The sequence below is a fragment of the Pseudorasbora parva genome, chromosome 17 (genome assembly GCF_024679245.1).
Source record: "Pseudorasbora parva isolate DD20220531a chromosome 17, ASM2467924v1, whole genome shotgun sequence".
Lineage (NCBI taxonomy): Eukaryota > Metazoa > Chordata > Actinopteri > Cypriniformes > Gobionidae > Pseudorasbora > Pseudorasbora parva.
In genome coordinates, this window is record NC_090188.1 from 41087520 (window position 1) to 41108683 (window position 21164).

A 21164-nucleotide genomic window follows, 5' to 3' on the forward strand; every position below is an offset into this window, starting at 1 on the left:
TGTTGAGCTGGATGCTGTGGAAAACTACCAGAGAAAGTTGGACGGACCGCAGTGGCCTCCCTCATAATATCCAGTTCTCCTGAGTGAAAATGCAGAGTCATCACCCCATCCTGCTGCAGTGCGGGGAAGGAATGAGGCCATCGCTCTGTGCCACCTGGCTGCCGGACAGACACATGTTTATGTGGAGCAGAAAATCTGCCGTGTCACAGCACTGGCTGACCTCAGTGCAAATGTCCTCACAACACTAATTATGCTGAGATGTCAGCGAAGCACGCGGAAGCATACACTTGTGTTTTCCAGTCAGACAACCATGTATATAATTTTACTAAATTAGAAAATATCAACAAAGAGAAAGAGAGATATAACGGATTGGCGAAGATACGTTCACATCCAATTCAGCCAAATATTATGATTATGATTTGAACTGGGTACTATGAAACTATCATGAGCACCACTAATGATCTGAGTATGTATAGACAACCATATCCGTTCCCTGCAAATTCAGACTTAAAGTGCCCTTAATATGCGTTCTTGTATATTACCTTTCATGTAGTGTGTAATTGGAGCTGTTTGTGAATGTTAAAGGTCTGCAAAGATCAAACTGCAGATGAATGGATTTATTGTCTCCCAGAAGAAAGAAGCGATTCTAAACTTCCTGGAAAAAGTCTCACTTCCCGCTCAAACCTACATATGTTCGTAACAAATTTGCATAATGCTCTTCATTGGCTGCTCATGAACAATGTCTACTTTGCCCCTTAAACACAGTATTTGTAGATGAGACTGGAATAGTATGGTTTGTTTTCCTGACATGTTGAGAAAGTGCTTCCCAGCTCTGTATTTTGCAGTGTACAGCACTTCAAGAGGATGAGGACTCGTGCTTGAATCAATACGTGAAAAAACTGACATCATCAATACGGTTCTGAAATTTAGATATGGCAATTGACATTTGGTATCTGACACACGCTGCGAGCGGTCGACCAATCACAACAGACTGGGCCGTCTGACCAATCAGAGCAGAGCAAGCTCTCAGAAAGGAGGGGTTTAGTGCATTTAATAGACAACAGAGACTGTGAATAAAGGTGATGGTGCAATGTATATTATGAGAAAATTAAGTCTGTGTAAAGCAGTATTAAAGATATGTTCTCACACCACAGAAAAATGTGTTATTAACCACCCAGGTAAACTTGAATAATGAAAAAAGTAAGTACACTCATGAGGAACTTACACTCATTGGTGGGCGCGTACTGCAGGACAAGAGGATGAAGGCTGGGACGGGAGATAGTTGGCCCGGCCCCACCACCAGATGTCGGCGGGACAGGAAGATAAAGGCCAGGGTGAGACATAGTCAATTCGGCCCCATCACCACATGTCGGCGGGTCGGGGTATGATGTGATATGAGATATTTAGTCCGGTCGAAACACAAGTTGTGGGCAGGACGAGAGGATGAAGGGCGGGGCGGGACATAGTCGGTCTGGCCCCAAAACAAGAATCCAAACCTAAATTAGGAACCTTTAAAATAGCTCAATAGGGCACTATAGCCCCGTTTCCACCAAAATTACCCGGAACAATTTGTACCAGGAACTTTTTTTACAGGAACTTTTCTCCCCCCAGACCTGCAACTGTCTGCATTTCCACCACGATCTAAAGTAACCTGAAGATTAGGCAGATTAGTCCGGTGATGTAGGACTGCGCGCGACTGCTCCTCCAAGTCACTGACGGACAGTAATCATTTTTGCGCGACACTAGCCACGTTTACATCAGGGTATATGCAGGAATCCTGAAGTTAATTTCAATACCTTTTTTAGACTTTTTAAAAGACCTTCTTAAAATATTTTAAGAACTCATCGCACTTCAGTGGGTTAATTAGAATCTCTTGAAGCATCTAAAATACATTTCGGATCGCGTGTCAGACTGCTGAAAACACGTGACATTGGCGATCCGAATCCTGAATCAATTCACTGATTCATAACCGTTTGAATCTTTATTTGAGGTTTGAAAACAAACCCGGAAGAGAAGCCAATGCTGAATAAAGTCGTAGTTTTTGTTATTTTTGGACCCAAATGTATTTTGGATGCTTCAAAAGACTCTAATTAACCCACTGATGTCTCATATGCACTACTGTGATGATGTTTTTATTCCCTTTCTGGACATGGACAGTATAGTGTGCATACACTTGCATACGCTCTCGGACTAAATATAAAATATCTTAAACTGTGTGTGAAGATGAACGGAGGTCTTACGGGTGTGGAGCGACATTAGGGGGAGGAGTTAATGACAGACATTTATTTTCTGGGTTAACTAACCCTTTAATTGTGCAGTCCTACTTTCTGTTTACTGAGGAAGCTGTACTCAGTAATTTGTATGAGCATTCATTTGTGTGCTTAGGTGAGTGACTGTGGGCAGCATGTGGTGAAGGTTAGCATTTCAGGAGAATAGCGTGGGGGCGTCTGATGGCAGAAAGTGACAGGCATTCATGATTTATAGCTGACAAAATGGCTAAAAATAAGTAGCACAACATGGCACAGAGACTGTATACCTGTCAGCATGTCATGCAAGAAAACTTAAGGGGATCTCACTTTAAATATAGACCATTTCCTCCCAAAATGGGTTTTAAAGGTCTCCTACAATAGGTTTACATGCATCCAAGAAAACAAAAACAAAAGAAAAAAAAACTAAACTAATTCTTCTCATAACAAACATTGCTGCATCACCTCTTCTCTCACAGCGTCTGGAACGGTTCAAACAAAGATTCGCTCTCTCTAAACCCGCCTTTCTGAGAGCTTACTCTGCTCTGATTGGTCAGATGGCCCAGTCTGTTGTGATTGGTCTACCACTTGCATTGCATGTCAGATACAAAACGCACATTTGCATATCTGAAATTTAGCTCCAGATCTTCCTTAGCACTTAATGACACAAATTAATGACATCATCAATCAATCTGTGATTGGTTGCTTTTGCAGTGAGACATCTGAAGGTGTGTTACGCAGCACATTTGAGCTTCCTCAACAACCAATGAGGTTCAACGTTGTGTTACGCAGCACGTTTGCGCTTCCTCAACAACCAATGAGGTTCATTCTCGCAGCACATTTGAGCTTCCTCAACAACCAATGAGGTTCAACGTTGTGTTACGCAGCACGTTTGAGCTTCAAGAGCCAATGAGGTTCATTCTCGTGTTACGCAGCACGTTTGAGCTTCCTCAACAACCAATGAGGTTCATCGTTGTGTTACGCAGCACGTTTAAGCTTCCTCAACGACCAATGAGGTTCATTCTCGTGTTACGCAGCACGTTTGAGCTTCCTCAACAACCAATGAGGTTCATTCTCGTGTTACGCAGCACGTTTAAGCTTCCTCAAGAACCAATGAGGTTCATTCTCGTTACGCAGCACGTTTTCCACAAGAACTAATAATTGATATCAAATTAAACTAATGTTACAGTCTTCTGGAGTAAACACACACAACAAAAAGAGTGAGACTGATATATGAGCCATTGACTTAGAAGGCAAGCTAATTGAAAAGAGCCTGTGAGCAGATAAGCAGGCACATCTATAGCAGTACATTTGATACGGATCCAGCTCCCGCTGAGCACACACCTGTCTTCTGTGACACACAGACTCTGAATAAGTGTGTGTATGCCTAGATGGTTCTGTAGAGACAAACAACACAGTAAACAACTATAACTTTTGAAGCACTACTTGCCAAACTGGCTATTTATCCTAACACACATTTCAAGGTTTATGGACCATTTATAGAGTCATAGCCACATCACACATGATCCAGATGGTTTTCTTCATGACCATGTGTATCTTGAACTCAATATGTCAGTTTAAAAACTCTGACTGGGTTCCATTAGAAAAAGAGTGCCTGAAACCTCATCTAAGATCTATGTCCAACCCAACTATTAATGTAATCCATCTCGAACCACTTCAGTCTACACGCTGTCCTACTGTACATGTGGATTTATCCCAACCCTAAGATTACAACCCCATCACGCTCACACACACACACACGCACTCAAGAGGGATGGCGGCACATCCTGATTAAGGTTACAGTACAGCCAGCACAAAATCTGGCCCTTCTGTTCATCAGCAGCACTATCCTCCAGTGCATCCCATCCTTCAATCTCAAATTAGTTTATTCGACTTGATTCAATTCTCAATATAATGGCGGCTGCTAGAGCTCCAGGGCCTGGACTAATAAATCAGTCAAGTCTCGCGTGTCCAGTAGACTTTCTGTGCATAACTTACAGAAATAGGGTTGCATGACTTAAAGAGGACATATCATGAAGATCAAACTTTTTCAGATAAGTGCTATAATCAGGTCCTTGTTGCATGCACCAACTCAAAAACCTGAAAAATGACAACCCAGTAACTTTTTTTTGGTAAGTCTTTCTCTGCAAGCATGAGCTGCTCAGATTCCTCTCCCCTTCTGACTAAGGAAGAGGATCTTTTTATAATAGTACCGCGCCACTTAATATAATTAGTTACATTTATATAGCGCTTTTCTAGGCAACTCAAAGAAAATCTGCTCAAACCACCACCAATGTGCAGCACCACCTGGATGATGCGACGGCAGCCATATTGTGCCAGAACGCTCCCGCTTATGGTGAAGAGGAGAAGCCAATCATTATATGGGGATTATTAGGAGGCCATGATGGCCTGTTGTATATAGGTAGTTTACATGATAACCTTAACTTGTGCTCTGGGGCTATTTTGGGGGGATTTACGCCCGGATTTGGCCTACCAAAATTGAAAAGCTTCCCATACCCACATAGTGGTCAAAACACACAATTATGGTGGCATTTTAAAGGTAACCCTTTGAAGTTACATGAACCACTGCTAAAAGTGATACACATGTAAGTATATGTTGTCTGAGCTGTAATAAACCAAAAAGCCCCTCCTCAATCTTTTATTAAATTATAATCATACACTGTACATACACATACACAGTCTGGTTTCTCCCAAGGTTTTTTCCCCATCATGCCCTGAAGGAGTTCTGGTTCCTGCCCGCATTGACACTATATGATCATTGAAATGAGCTGATAACATCCACGTTTTCACCAGAGCGGCTGTACAGCCGAAACAAATTCTGTTGCATTATCTTCTTGTTTACACTGTGAAGCTGCTTTGAAACAATTGGACTTGTTAAAAGCACTACATTAATAAAGGTGACTTGATTTGATAAACAAATATATTTTTAATCCACTTTCCTCAATAGCCAATAAGATATATTTGAAACTATATTACCCAGCTGAAAACTGTTGCATTACTACATATCATTCAACTCCCTTCTCTGCATATCTGTGTGTGTGTTTCTTGATCAGAGAACACAGAAAACAGAGGCTGTTGTTGACTAACATACTACTTCCGTTTTCCCTGGAGAATTCTAGATGAAATTCAGCAGAGTTTACAAGCAATTAACAGAAATGAAGAGAGAGAGAGAGAGAGAGAGAGAGAGAGAGAGAGAGAGAGAGAGAGAGAGAGAGAGAGAGAGAGAGAGAGAGAGAGAGAGAGAGAGAGAGAGAGAGAGAGAGAGAGAGAGAGAGAGAGAGAGAGAGAGAGAGAGCATCTGGGAAAAGTTCTCCATCATCTGTAATCGACCTAACGAGTGTCAAATCCAAGACTGACCCGATAGTTTCCTGCCAACCAATTTAGTGCACTCACCAAGGGCTGCGTTCGCTCACGTTTGCCACTTGGTGAGTGTTTTGGATGCAGTGTGCAGCACAAAATAAGAGACGTCTTTCCATCCGTCCTCTCCACACTCACACACATTTCTCCTCTCACTCCAGCTGAAATCTCATCCATTGTTATGAGGGAAGAATGGAATGAGGAATGCACAAAGTTGGGAGGCAACATTCCAGCATCTGGAAGCGTTCGGGCACACGTGTGTCCCTTTCCGGATCTCTCCCTCCCTTTACTCTGTCTCTATCTGTCTGTCTCCAGCTTTCTCCATCTTTTTTCCTTTCGAAGAAGGAATTTTGTAATCTGATCCTCAGCTAGTCTTTTCCAAGTGCAACTCAGCAAACACACACTTTGACGTTAAGAAATGCCATGTGTGATCACAAACGCATAAAAACCACATCACAGGTCATTTAGAGTCAAAACAATCAGAAACTTCCAAAATAAACCCTCGCATAAAAGCCAGTATGACACATTCCAAATAAACCGTGAGCGCTGCTGGAGACCCGTTCATCCCAAACAAACAATGATGTGGTTTTCACATCCCATTACCGCTTCACAGATGCTACATTGTGCACATTTGGTGGCATTACAATGTATTTGCATGATTTGCATCTGACCCTTTTGGGGTTTACACAAACACTGAGAGAAGAAAATGAGTTTAATATTTCCTTGAACCAGAAACCTAAGCCATTTATGTCATTAGAAGATTCTTTAGCCCCAAATCATTGCAGTGTCCTTGTTTTGGATCTGCAATTGTATGGCTGCATGTCTCCTAAAGGCTTAATTTTACATATAGGCCTATTACTAAAGCTAAAATGACCAAATTTTTCTTTGTTAGCTTTCATTTAGCAAGTTAACAGCTTGGGCTACTAGCTTAGCATAGCGCTAACTGATTTAAAAAATGATTAGGTAGAACAAGATATCATGAGGACACCGTTCTATAGGACATCCATAACATAAACCCTATCATACACCTGGCGCAACGCAACGGTAGGCACGAGTGTTTCTTGCTAGTTTCAGACCAGTTTTCATTTTCATGTCCTGCACCATGTTGTTTAAATAGCAAATGCACCACGCGCCATCTTTTCACCCATGAACACACCAGGTGTGTGCAGGTGCATTGTTGGTGTGTTTGAGGAACTGAAAACGACTGACCCGACCAACACAAACTTGTAAATAGTGAATCCGCCATGGTGCGAGCTCAAATGGCTTTTAAAGGGAAAGGGAGATGAGACTCGGATTGCTTTATTGCATATTATGCCCAAAACACAACCATGACCCACAGTATCCGAGCAGGCACTTTAGCTTTAGCTGCGAGGTTTTACTAAATATAACAGCAGATTTACGAACACACTCCAAAGACAACGGAAATCTGAAAATGTGATGTTTGACAGTGATAACGATGCAAGTCTTGAAGTGTGAGTGCAAAAGAGCTGCCACTTGGTCTGTACCTGTAATCTGTTTCTTAGTTTTTTAATTGTATTACTAACTTTTTTTTAATGCAACGTTTACTTAATGGTTTTAATGTATTATTTACTTATTATTAATAGCATTAATGATAAAGAAATTTTGTTGATTTAATGTATTTACAATAGTTTTAGCTCTGTTACGGACATTGGTATAGAGAATGGGAACTTTTATTAGTATTAGTACGACTGCTGAACCTTTGGTATTGTGACACCACTAGCTTGCTCCTTAAACACTGGCACAGTGGTGTGAAAAGCTGAATAACCCACACGGGGCCCCACAGAGGCCTGGGATTGAGCAATGGAGGCGGGGAATGCACCTGGCCACGGGAGGAGCGGGGGCGGCTGCTATTTTTATGTTGAGTTCGACAGTTGGGCGGCTGATTGGGTGCAGATCAAAAACTGACACCATCTCAGCTTAGTGAACGCTTGAAGACGCATGGAGGCCTTCTCTAGCCATGAGCTACACCTCCATCAGGCACTGCTTCAGCGGCTTTTACACATCAACACATGCACATGCCTTAAAAGGCAGCACGCCGCTCACAGGCCAACCTACTGACCAACACTTAGAAGAGCACATAACTCAGAGGCCTCTGAGGCGCAGAAACTGGTGGGTCACGACCCAAAATTCTGATAATGTCACGCAAAAAAAATAAAATAATATGCATAGTTAACCTAATCCACCAGTATATTTAGGAAAGCAAAATAAATAGGCTAATCGACTTTTAAAGTGTTGATGAACTGAGGAATCAACTTTCCCTTGAGCTTTTGATATATAAAAGGTCATGGTAATATAAGAATATCCTCTAAGTTTCAGAGCTGAAAACTTCCTTGTAAGTCAAAGAAAAGCTTTTCTAGACACCAGGCCGTCTAAACCAGTAGCCCCGCCCACCGACTCATCTAATCCAGTAGCCACGCCCACCGACTCATCTAATCCAGTAGCCCCGCCCACCGACTCGTCTAATCCAGTAGCCATGCCCACCGACTCATCTAATCCAGTAGCCACGCCCACCGACTCATCTAATCCAGTAGCCCCGCCCACCGACTCATCTAATCCAGTAGCCCCGCCCACCGACTCATCTAATCCAGTAGCCCCGCCCACCGACTCATCTAATCCAGTAGCCCCGCCCACCGACTCATCTAATCCCCGCCCATGACTCATCTAATCCAGTTGCCCCGCCCACCGACTCATCTAATCCAGTAGCCCCGCCCACCAACTCATCTAATCCCTGCTCATGACTCATCTAATCCAGTAGCCCCGCCCACCGACTCATGGAGGGCTTGTGCAAGCTGGTTAAGATATTGCGCTATTACTGGTTGTGGAAGAACACAGTCGCTGCATAAGCTTCCTTCTGATCCTAATATTAGGAATGAGTGGTTGAACTTTATTTTTAATGAAGTTCCAGCTCACGTGGGGAAGACATGTTCACTTCATTTCACTGCGGGATCATTTGTAAACTAATCTCTGGTCGATGCTGGATCTGGATCCGACAGGAATGGTGCAGCACACTTATGTGAGTAAAACGTGTTTTAATATGTAATAGTACTGTATTGTTATAGATCGTTTTGCTTATGTGTACGTGTCTAACAGAGCATACCTTTATCACGCTGGACTCAGACACGTATGGGCCAGGGCTCGCAAAGCCCGGCAGGCGGATGAATCTCATTATATTGCGTTCTTGTTCTGCTTCTCTCTCTCTCTCTCTCTCAAGTTGACATCTGAAGGGTGGCGCGTGCTGAACCTGTATGTGTGTGCATGCGGTTCGCGATTATATCGTCCGATATTGCGGGCTATGTGTAATATTAAAATAATAGTCCAATCAATAGCGGGTGGATGAGAAAGAAAACATTGTGTTTGTTTGATAAAGACGTTTACGAGCCCCTTGTTTGAGAAAATCATTCTGGTTGCCGATTCTCCCTCATTATCTCTTAAGCTTAAGCTAATGAGCTGAAGCTCATTAAATATGTAAATATTATCCAATCCTAGCCGTGGGCGTTTACTTCCAAGTCTCCAGTGACACGCCCATCAAAACCCAGCATTCAGGAGAGAGCCTCAAAACCAGTGTAGAAAATAGCCTATTACTGTTTTTGGAAGTGGAAAAAACCTAGTCATTGTGTAATTTACAGTAAAAAAACATACATTGACAGAATTCCCTGCATGACACTTCACATTTGATGTATTTTAGTTTTTTTCTACTCAGTTATGTAAATTAGGGTTTTATTTTACATCTAATGTTGTTAAATAAAAGTTTATTGCAATTTTAACATTTAATGTGTTACCATGATGGTGTTTAGTGTTTGTGTGAATGACTTTGTGCACCTTCTATATATTAGTATTGTCCTCCTAAAAGCTGCTTGTGATGAGCTTTGATACATCATGTGACTCATTGCCACTGTGATTGGCAGGCTTGTGCAAAATTCAGAAGTTCAGAATTGGCCTCCATTCAATCCATGAGTTTGAATTGAATTGACTCCGCCCCACAGGAAGTTAAATTGGAATTGGAATGACAGGAAGTAGAATTCAATTTATGATAATTCAAAGAAATTCCGCAGTCACACAACAGAAAGCATGAGCATTGTAATTTAACATTATTTCAGTTAATGAAATACGGTTATTTACTGTAAATTAAACTTATATCTGTAAAACTGAAAATGTTGCTACCATAATTTTTATGGTAATTTTTTGGCAACCAGTTTTTTTTACCGTAAATTTAATGCATTTTTTTGTACAGTGTAAATGTAATTATTACAATATAAACATTTTAATTGAATGGTTTTGAACTTAAAACCTGCAAGCATTTAGCAGATGCTTTTATTCACAGCGCTTTACAAAAGACGAACAAATATACAAGATGATTCAGTTTTTAAAAACAATTATATTGTGTACTATATAAAATTAATACACTAAAAATACAATTAATTCATACAATGACTATGATATGTTTTTAATTTATGTGATTAAATTCATTTTGATAATTGTTTCCAAATATCAAAAGAAAAATAACTTAAAAGATAAAAAATAAAAGATACAAATGATTTCTTTTTTTTATTTTATTAAGTATTTTGGAATCAACATTTGGTTTTATTTTATCTGTCAATTTGAAGTCGTGTGGTGAGAATGATATTTGTACAAAAATAAATAATTCAAAAACCACATATGAATTTGAGGTCTAAGGAGAATATGTTAATTTTTAGAGTCATTGAAGTAAAACCTTTTATTGAATACAGTTTAACAACTTTTCCAAACCCAACATTAAAGTACATTTCATAAAATCTGGCACATGCACTTTAAAGAAGATTTCTACAATTATTTTTGTATTCTATTGTGGCCCGTACGACAGGTGAAAGGAAGTCAGCCTAGCACAGATCTTTCAAGTGTAGCTGTGCAGGATTTGCTTTTGTCATCATGACCAAAACCACATTTTACATTGACGAAACCCACATTTAGATCTTCCAAGAACCAAACGGGGCTTGCACGTCATACTGAAAACTTTGAAAGAGTGGGTTTAATCTGTGCTGTCGCCATCTCTGACGTAGAGACGAAGGTTTAGGCCAAGGTTTGCGTGCGGCTGACAGTGCGGTCTGTGTCAGACGCGTGTACCTGTGGTGAAAAACTGACTCTACATCTGGTTTTATACACGCTTGCTGCACTTCTGAGTAGGAAACCTTCACCTTTAGCATTAGAAAAACAGTTCCGGGGAAACCAAAGCCAGTAAAAAAAAAAATCCAAATCTTTCATCTGCTATGAGAGTGATATCATATATATAACATAAATGAAATCGATGTGTTTTGCACACCTATTATGGTTTTACAAATTTTCCTTTTAATGCAGTGTGTAATATTGCCGTTGTAAAGTCAAAAGTGCACGATAAATAAAGTTATTGTCTCCCAAAAGAAAGAATCGGCTCTGAACCGCCATTACGAGACATCAGTCATTCGAATCCCACTGCACTGCGGTTTATTGAACACTGTGGGGATGTTTGATGTATATTATTATATTACAATGTAGCTATATCATGAGAAAATAAGTGTTTTTTGACTTTGGATGCTTGTAACCCTGTTGTAGGAGACCTCCAACAAATGAGGATCCTTTAAAATAGCATCATAGGGGCACTTTAAAGATGTTTGGACTGATGCATGGGCAAAGACAAGCAGAAATTGTAAGTAAGGGCTGATGGGGGGTTTTGCGAAAACATTGAAGGGCATTGCAAATACGTTTGTACACACACACACACACATAGGGCTGCGCAGTATATTGAAATTATCAAAATATTGCACATGTATATATCGCAATATGCATTTATGCATTTAGCAGACGCTTTTATCCAAAGCGACTTACATTGCATTTTTAAGGTAGGCCTACACATTTTACATTTTTGTCAATTCTTGTTTTCCCTGGGAATCGAACCCATGACCTTGGCGTTGTAAGCACCACACTCTACTGGTTGAGCTACAGGAAAGCCTAGTCATATTATAGTCATAATATGCATATCGCAACGGCACGAAATATCTGAATTATTTTAGTAGGATAATTCAACATTGTGACAAGTGTACATTTTAGGTCGACGCATATATTAGAGAATAGACTGGGCACACGACTGTTACTTGTGGGACTTACTTGACCTTACAAAGAGTTATTAAACGCAATACCTTGTGAAAAACAATAACTTACAGTCTGACGCACACACACACACCGAAACATTGATGCTAAAATTATATTATCAGATTTCGGACCATTTTTTGATTAAACACTGCTGGTCACTTTCAGAAGTTGTAGCGATGCTTTCTTTTCCCAGAAAGAATGTGAAACATTCTTAACACATAAATGGTATTTTTCTCAGTTTTTAAAGTTTTTAAAAATATATATAATTTAAATAGATTTTACACACCAAGCAATATCGTATTATTTAACAAGGTATTGCATATCGCATTTTTCTTCAATATCGCACAGCCTTAACACACACACACACACACACACACACACACACACATCCAAAATGTATTACTGTCCATACACTGCCATTTCATAACTGCTACATAATAAACTTTTCCATCACATACACCTCCAGAAAACTCGGCCTCTTTTCTCTCCGTCGCTCACTGGCCTTTCCATCGCATCCCTGCAGACACTGCGCCATCACCGCGGTAACTCAGAGGAGGACACATCGAGTGCTCAACCCTCCTACGAGCGTAACCAAGCAACAGAATCGAGTTATATAATCAGCACAGCATCTCATTGATCAGCTGTTATATGACTGGACATTAGCAGCAGCTCTCCCCGAGCATACACAGCCTCAAGCTGTTGATGTGCCACGATCACAAACCTATTCATTCAAAACACAAACTGATCCTTTCAAATAATAACTGGGATATTTATGTTGTTTTAATTATCGATCTTTTTTGTTGGGATTTTTGAAGGTGGAATTCCTGACATTATGCATTTATTTATGTATTTATGTTTTTTAATATGTACATTATAGCTCATAAAATAAAGCTCACTTCAGCAACTGTTAATTACATTATGTAAAATTAATTTAAAAAAAAGTAATTAATATGAGATTTGTTTTATAAATCTGATCATAATTTATTAAACAACAGAAGTGCTGGTAATAAAATATTTTAAAAAGTATATTCAACACGTGTGTGTGTGTGTGTGTGTGTGTGGTGTGTGTGTGTGTGTGTGTGTGTGTGTGTGTGTGTGTGTGTGTGTGTGTGTGTGTGTGTGTGTATACTGTTTAAGAAACAGTAGCAGTCACTAGTTTGGAAACATTTCCAGTTTTAATATTTTTGAAATAAGTGTCTTCTGCTCATAAGCCTGTATTTATTTGATCAGAATTACAGAAAAAGACAGTAATATTGAGAAATATTATTACACTTTAAAATAACGTTTTTCTATTGTAATATATTTTAAAATGTAATTTATTCCTGTGCTCAAAGCTGATTTTTCAGCATCATCCCTCCAGTCTTCAGTGTCACATGATCCTTCTTCAGAAATCAGAAACAGTACCGTTCAAAAGTTTGGGGTCAGTAATTTATTTTCTTTCTTTTTTGAAAGAAGAAATGAACACCTTTATTCAGCAAGGATGAGTTACATTGACTAAAAGAGACAGTAACTAATTATATTGTTAGAAAATCCTGAATCCTGAAAAATTATAACGGGTTATAAAAAAATATTAAGCAGCACAACTGTGTCCAACATTGATAATAATCCTCATATGAGAATGATTAGTGACACTGAAGACTGGAGTAATGATCATAAATTCAGCTTTGATCACAGGAATGAATAAGTTTTTAAAGTATATTAAAACATTATTTCAAAATATACCTTTTTTCTACCCAACAATAAAGGCCTTGTACATTTTATTGCACATTCCAGAGAGCAATAAAGGGAGGCCATGTCATTCTCTCTGTTAGAGCACACTCAATCCATTATGCAATTAAACCTGTCCCCTGTAGCCGTCAGAAAGACCCCTGTGCCTCCAGCAGCACATCACACACACACACACACACACACACACACACACACACACACACACACACACACACACACACACACACACACACACACACACACACACACACACACACACACACACACACACACACACACACACACACACACACGCACACACACACACACACACACACACACACACACTTCATCAACAGATCTGCACATGCCACACAAACCCAGAGTGAACCCTTCACGACACGAGAAATGAATTCCTGCTGGCATTTGCACCTCCAGCATCGACTGTTATCAGACCAAATAATCTGCACTGACAACCGCTGAGCTCTTAAAGCAGAGAACACAGGATCGCACAGCCCGCAATGCCACTCTACTAATGCCATTCTGACGGATCGTCTGCGTTTCTACACTATAGCTGTCCAGTCATGACATCAGAGTGAAGGGTAATCCAGCTACTGGTGAATTTCCTGTGGGTTTTTAGAATGGTTCGTTTTGATTTCTTAGTAAATCCGTATATAAATGACCTACAGTAATCTGGAGTAAAAAGTTTCTGCTTGAGGACTACAACAGTTTTCATCAAGCATGTAAACTGACATCCTCATGCTGTAGTCTTTATCCAGCAACACTTTTTGTAGACAATTTCAGATTTGTTTTTTTTTAATTAAAAATATACTTAAGGGGTTAGTTCACCCCAAAATGAAATGTCTGTCATTAACTCATCACCCTAATGTCGCTCCACACCCGTAAGACCTCCGTTCATCTTCACACACAGTTTAAGATATTTTATATTTAATCCGAGAGCGTATGCAAGTGTATGCACACTATACTGTCCATGTCCAGAAAGGGAATAAAAGCATCATCACAGTAGTCCATATGAGACATCAGTGGGTTAATTAGAGTCTCTTGAAGCATCCAAAATACATTTGGGTCCAAAAATAACAAAAACTACGACTTTATTCAGCATTGTCTTCTCTTCCGCGTTTGTGTTCAATCCTCAAATAAAGATTCAAACGGTTATGAATCAGCAAATTGATTCAGGATTCGGATCGCCAATGTCACGACATTTCAGCAGTTTGACTCGAGATCCCAATCATGAATCAATACGCTGATTCATAACCGTTTGAATCTTTATTTGAGGATTGAAAACAAACCCGGAAGAGAAGACAATGCTGAATAAAGTCGTAGTTTTTGTTATTTTTGCATACGCTCTCCGACTAAATCTAAAATATCTTAAACTGTGTGTGAAGATGAACGGACGTCTTACGGGTGTGGAACGACATTAGGGCGAGAAGTTAATGACATACATTTCATTTTTGCGTGAACTAACCATTTAAGAACTTTAAAGGCCCGTTCATGGTGGGTGAAAAGATTGGAGGAAAAAAAAATTTCAGTGCTTTTACATTCCCCCGAGAAACTTTGCATACGCTCGCAAAACGTTTTCATTCTGCCTAGAGACGTTGCGTTCGCTCGCAAAGAACTCAAATAATTTATCCTCCATCTCGTATTTTTTCCCACCGCTGTGTCCCTTTATGCACTCCATACGGTCAGTCGGTCACACTAAAGACCAATTTATTCTAATGCTGCCTTATTGGAAGTATCCTAAATATGAGTTTCCTAGGTAAACATAGCACATGAACGCTCTCCCGTTTCAAAATTTGAATGCAATGAGCTCGTAATCACGACTTCAGAAGTGGGAATTATCAAATTTCCAATAGCACGCGAAGGCGGCATAATTTTGATACCCAAATTCCAAAGATGGGCGTGCAGTAACTTTAAACATGGTGGCGGGGAGAACTACTGCTGTAACAGGGTTAATTTATCATTAGGATTTCCCCCCACGAAACAGCTAAATCGCCTTGTCTGGTGCATATTTATACACAAGCGTATTGTATGTTTTAAACACAGCGAAAATAGCCTACATTTGACTGAAATCACAGAATTGGATAACATCATACATATTTATATGGATGACAGTGCATGTGACACTAAACATTGTTTTAATAAGATTTTCACAATAAATAGGCAAGAATAAACCTGGTGTCCGCCATGATTGCTGTTCATTCTGACAACAAAACACCTGAATGCAACAAACTCGTAATCACGACTTCTGAAGTGGGAATTATGAATTTTCTGATAACGCCTGTTTCACACCGCAAGCGTGAGCAGCGCGTGAGCTGCACTTCAGCGTAACTACACCGTGACTGCAGCTGCAGACGCGCGAGTGTATTCACACTGGAAGCGTTGGTGCAGCGTCACAGCAGCGGCTCCCACAATGATAGAGCCTATACCTGTCTGAGTATTAAATACTAAACTAAAATAAATTATTATATTTTCTGGGTAGTTTACTTTACTTTTTATAATACTTTCACCCAAACTGAATAATTAAAACAAGTTTAAATGGGTTAATCTTCTACAGATGATTTTTATTCTTCGTTTTATTTAATGACATACTCCAGTTATTGTTAAAACACACCACGTGTGCTTCTTGTGGGCATTTTGAGCGCTTTTGTGATATTATATTTATTTTGTCCATCAAAAGTGTGCTTTCGCTTTACACCGTGACTGCAGCTGCAGACCGAGAGCCTTTACCTGTCTGAGTATTAAATACTAAACTAAACGAAAGTTTGTTACATTTTCTGGCTAGTTTACTTTATTTTTTATAATCATAACCATACTTTCACCCAAACTGAATAATCAAAACAAGTTTAAATTGCTAAAATCTTCCACAGATATTTTTTATTCTTCGTTTTCTTCTCTGACATACTCCAGTTATTGTTCAAATACACTACACGTGCTTCCTGTGTGCATTTTAGGCACTTTTTGTGTGAAATCGCATTTATTTTGTCCTTTAAAAGTGTGCTTTCACTTTAATTGAGCGTCAGAAGCGTCAGCAGCGCAGCAAAAATAGGCTCGCCGCCGAAACCCCCGCTTCACTGCTGCTCACGCGACGCTCCTGCTTGACGCTCACGTGCTGCTCCTGCTCCCGGTGTGAAGGCACTCATTGATTAACATGGGCGCCGAAAAAAATACGCGCTGCTCACGCGCCGCTCACGCTTGCGGTGTGAAACGGCCGTAACATGTGAAGGCAGAATAAGCCCTTGCTTGTCTGTCACTTTAAATGCTCGAGCTCCAGCAGGATGGATTCTGATTGGCTGTCTATGTTTTTATGGTTCATCAGCTGGATAAAAACGACACCAACGATATCATTTCTGTGCTGTTATCAGTGGCGGCTTGTCAATAGAGGGCGCTGGGGCGCCGCCCCCATCACAATTCCAGAAATATACATGTATACAAAAATTATATAAAAATGAAATAAAAATAAAATAGTTTACTCATATGATGTATGAGTGGGTAATTAAGAGCCTCAGCATTTAATAAAAAAAAACTATTTTATATGTTTTTTAATGTTTCATGCGGTTTCATGGGCGAGGGACGCCGGACAAATGGATGTCTATCTCAGTCCATAAATCGTCGGGCAGCATGTGACCTGAAGCTGGTCTCTAATTGGTTTCTTAAAGATTCTCCTCCGGGCGCAGGTCGCTGCGTCCCTGGCGAATCAGAATTGCATACATGTTTTTTGATCCAATCTGATTGGTTCTCGTCAACTGTCATTCAATGTTACGCTCTTGGCCACTACTGCGAGAGAGCGTTGGTGACAACGTCACTCCGACCCCGCCCGCCTAAACATTCGTAGAGATGGCAGCAGTCAAACTAAATTCTGTGATTGATTTACAAAAAAATCCTTTCACAAGGCGTTCGCTGGAAGAAAAAATAAGAATTAAGGATCTCGGACCGGACCAGCCCGATTTACAAATTCAGCAGCAGTCCAGTGACAGAGGACGAAGCTAACGTTACACTCGGAGCTTCACCTGCTCTCGTTATGAGAAAAGGAGGAGGTGGCTGACTGGATGTGACGGTAGCATTGCCCTTTTTTTGCTTTCACTGTCTCTTATTTCAAAGTGAGTGAGAGGTGTTTTTCGACCTTGAAAAGAATAAAAACTTTTCTCAGAAACACCATGACCCAGGAGAGGCTGAACGCACTTGCATTGCTCTCCATGGAAAAGAGACTTGTCACTGAGATGACTGACTTTAATCAGAGAGTAATTGAGAAATTTACTGGCCAGAAAGAAAGGAGAGCAAAATTTATGTTCAAGTAGTCAACATGCCAGTCTGTAGTTGCTACTTTTGTTTTTTCCTTTCCTTGTTCAATTATATATGGGAAATAAATATGTAAAAAGATAAAAAGTGCAGACACTGTTTTCTCTTTAATGCTTGAATTTAGTCAACATGCTTCTTGGTACTGCTTTGTATTTATTTTACTTATTTGATTTATACATAAGTAAAATAATTTATAAGTAATTATACTTATATATACTTATATACTTATTATTATTATTATTATTATTATTATTATTATGTATAATTTATAAGTAAATTATACTTAAATTAACATAATTATACTTAAATATACGCAATTATTCTTAAATATACGTAAATCCCCCCCCCCCCCCCCCCCAAAAAAAAAACCCGCGCCCCCCCAAAAAAATATATCACCAGCCGCCACTGGCTGTTATCGTTATAGTTGTGATATGAACTCTGCAATTATTTATGTTGAGAGTATTTCAGAGCTATATCTTTATAGTTAATATTGTCTTTGTTGTGAACGGGCCTTTATTGTCTTCAGAACGATAGCCATTGAAAACTCGATGATGTCACTGTATAATATTTGCATTCTGGATTGCAATTGGTCTCCATCCTTACATTTGCATTCTGATTTTAAACTTTTATTTGGCATTGTCTTTTTAAACTTGTATTTGGCATTGTCTTTTACTTATGTAAACATAAACAGCATATTTCCAGCATTACACCGATTCTCTTGCACTGACACGCGCTGGACGGCATTTCATTTACAGAGCCTGTAAGTTTAAAACTATCATGTTGCTGCATCGCAAATGAAACTGATATTTCCTTCAGAAAATGTAAATGTAGTGTGAGAGCTGCCGTGAGTGATGTATTGTGTTCAGAGTATTTTCCAATGGCATGTCACAGCGGGGGTTTAACAACGGAAATAAACAGCTGGGTAAAGATATACGGCCATCATCGCGCGAATCGTGGCATGAGTGTCTGACACACTGTGGCGAATGCAGTGTCAGTGGCGCGTGGCTGTACCACTGACTTGTACAGTGAGACACAACACATGCATTACACACTTGCGTCTATATTCGCCATGTCTGCAGGACAGGACGCATAGTCACATATAAAAACACACTCACCTAAACTGCCGGCGAAACCGTCCATTTCTCGGGTAAATATCCAGGGAGATATTCCTGGAGCGACTGGGGGAATTCGTCCTCTGTTTGGGAAGAAAGACACGAGCTCGTGTAATGTCACGCGGGCTCCTCTGGTCTGTATGGGATGTGATCCGCTTAAATGCAAGAATAAAGAGATGACCGACTGGCGGCGGGTTCTCCGTGCGGGTAACGCGGCGCTTTTCTGGGGCAGTCGATCACGGCGGCTCCCTGGGCTGCTCCACCACGATCGTTCACACCTCCGGCGGGGGAGGGAGTTTAAGGAGCGCTGGGCTTTCGCGTTTCCGACTCCGCCTGCTTTGGCACGGCGAGCTTCCCTTCAGACGCTCGCGGAATGACTGGTCGAGCCCGACTGCGCCACAGTCTGACATTACTGAGCATCTGTTCACATCTCATCGGTCCTCTTCGTAGACCCTCATTTGTTTGTTTGTATTTGTAGCGTAGGCCTATTTATGTTTTCCTTGTCCCTCAAATGGTTCACATGTTGCCCCATGCATGCATTTAAATCTTACTCTGTGAGACGTTTTTTTTTTTTTTTTTTTTTGTAAATGCATACCGTGCTATCATGTTTTTGTATTTTTCATTCGTGCTTTTATTCGTGCCCAGGATATTAATTAATGAACAAGTTAAGTTTTCACTAGTTAAAATGTTAACTTTTATATCAGTAGTTAATAACCCACTAGTAAAAATGTACAAAATTATTAATATCAACTGTGACATCATCGCTCACAGACATACGAAATTGATATCTATCAATAATTAAATATCTAGTAAAAAGCTTTATATCTGTAGGCTAATTGTATTTCCACTGCTAAATCTCACTAGAGGCTACCATTCAAATTCGATTGTTAATGTTGAGAATTGATTGCTTATTCCAATTTCACATATCAGAAATACTCTTACAAGTAAAAATCATATTTTATATCAATTGCATGGTTAATTGTGAGTTTTTGATATCAACGTTAATTTCTGATATCATGAATGTGATTGTTGTAAGAAAGCCACATTAGATATCTGAAATTGCTTTCCTAATTATTTATATCAGAAATACACTGATCAGGCATACCATTATGAAAGCTGAAGTTAATAACACGTATTATCTTTTTATCATGGCACCTGTTAGTGGGTGGTATAAACAGTGGGTACGGAAAGTATTCAGACCCCCTTCAATGTTTCACTGTTTGTTATATTGCCAGCCATTTGCTAAAATCATTTAAGTTCTTTTTTTCCTCATTAATGTACACACAGCACCCCATATTGACAGAAAAACACAGAATGGTTGACCTTTTTGCAGATTTATTAAAAAATAAAAACTGAAATATCCCATGGTATTCAGACCCTGCTGTGACACTCATATATTTAACTCATTTGCTGCCCATTTCTTCTGATCCTAGAGATGGTTCTACACCTTCATTTGAGCCCAGCTGTGTTAGATTATACTGATTGGACTTGATTAGGAAAGCCACACACCTGTCTATATAAGACCTTACAGCTCACAGTGCATGTCAGAGCAAATGAGAATCATGAGGTCAAAGGAACTGCCTGCAGAGCTCAGAGACAGAATAGTGACAAGGCACAGATCTGGCCAAGGTTACAAAAACATCCTGCTGCACTTAAGGTTCCTAAGAGCACAGTGGCCTCTATAATCCTTAAATGGAAGACGTTTGGGACGACCAGAACCCTTCCTAGAGCTGGCCGTCCAGCTAAACTGAGCTATCGGGGGAGATGAGATTTGGTAAGAGAGGTAAAAAAAGAACCCAAAGATCACTGTGGCTGAGCTCCAGAGATGCAGTCAGAAGATGGGAGAAAGTTGCAAAAGCTGCAGCCCTCCACCAGTCAGGGCTTTATGGCAGAGTGGCCCGACAGAAGTCTCTCCTCAGTGCAAGACACATGAAAGTTTGCTACAAAAAAAACACCTGAAGGACTCCAAGATGGTGAGAAATAAGATTATCTGGTCTGCTGAGACTAAGATAGAACTTTTTGGGCTTAATTCTACGCAGTGTGTGTGGAGTATCACTTGTCCAATACAGTCCCAACAGTGAAGCATGATGGTGGCAGCATCATGCTGTGGGGTTTTTTCAGCTGCAGAGACAGGACGACTGGTTGCAATCGAGCAAAAGATGAATGCGGCCAAGTACAGGGATATCCTGGCCGAAAACCTTTTCCAGAGTGCTCAAGACCTCAGACTGGGCCGAAGCTTCACCTTCCAACAAGACAATGACCCTTAGCACACAGCTAAAAT

The 21164-nt window shown here is 40.1% G+C and overlaps 1 protein-coding gene across 1 annotated transcript in view; it reads right to left on the reverse strand.

Annotated features, from left to right (window-relative positions):
• The window catches only part of LOC137045653 (echinoderm microtubule-associated protein-like 4), a 130990-nt gene extending 111683 nt beyond the window's left edge, over positions 1–19307 (reverse strand). Inside the window, exon 1 of the mRNA XM_067422456.1 lies at positions 18887–19307. Within this exon, the coding sequence (XP_067278557.1) occupies positions 18887–18911 (25 nt within the window). The 5' untranslated portion in view covers positions 18912–19307. The remainder of the gene's footprint in view (positions 1–18886) is intronic.
• Positions 19308–21164: the final 1857 nt, after the last annotated feature.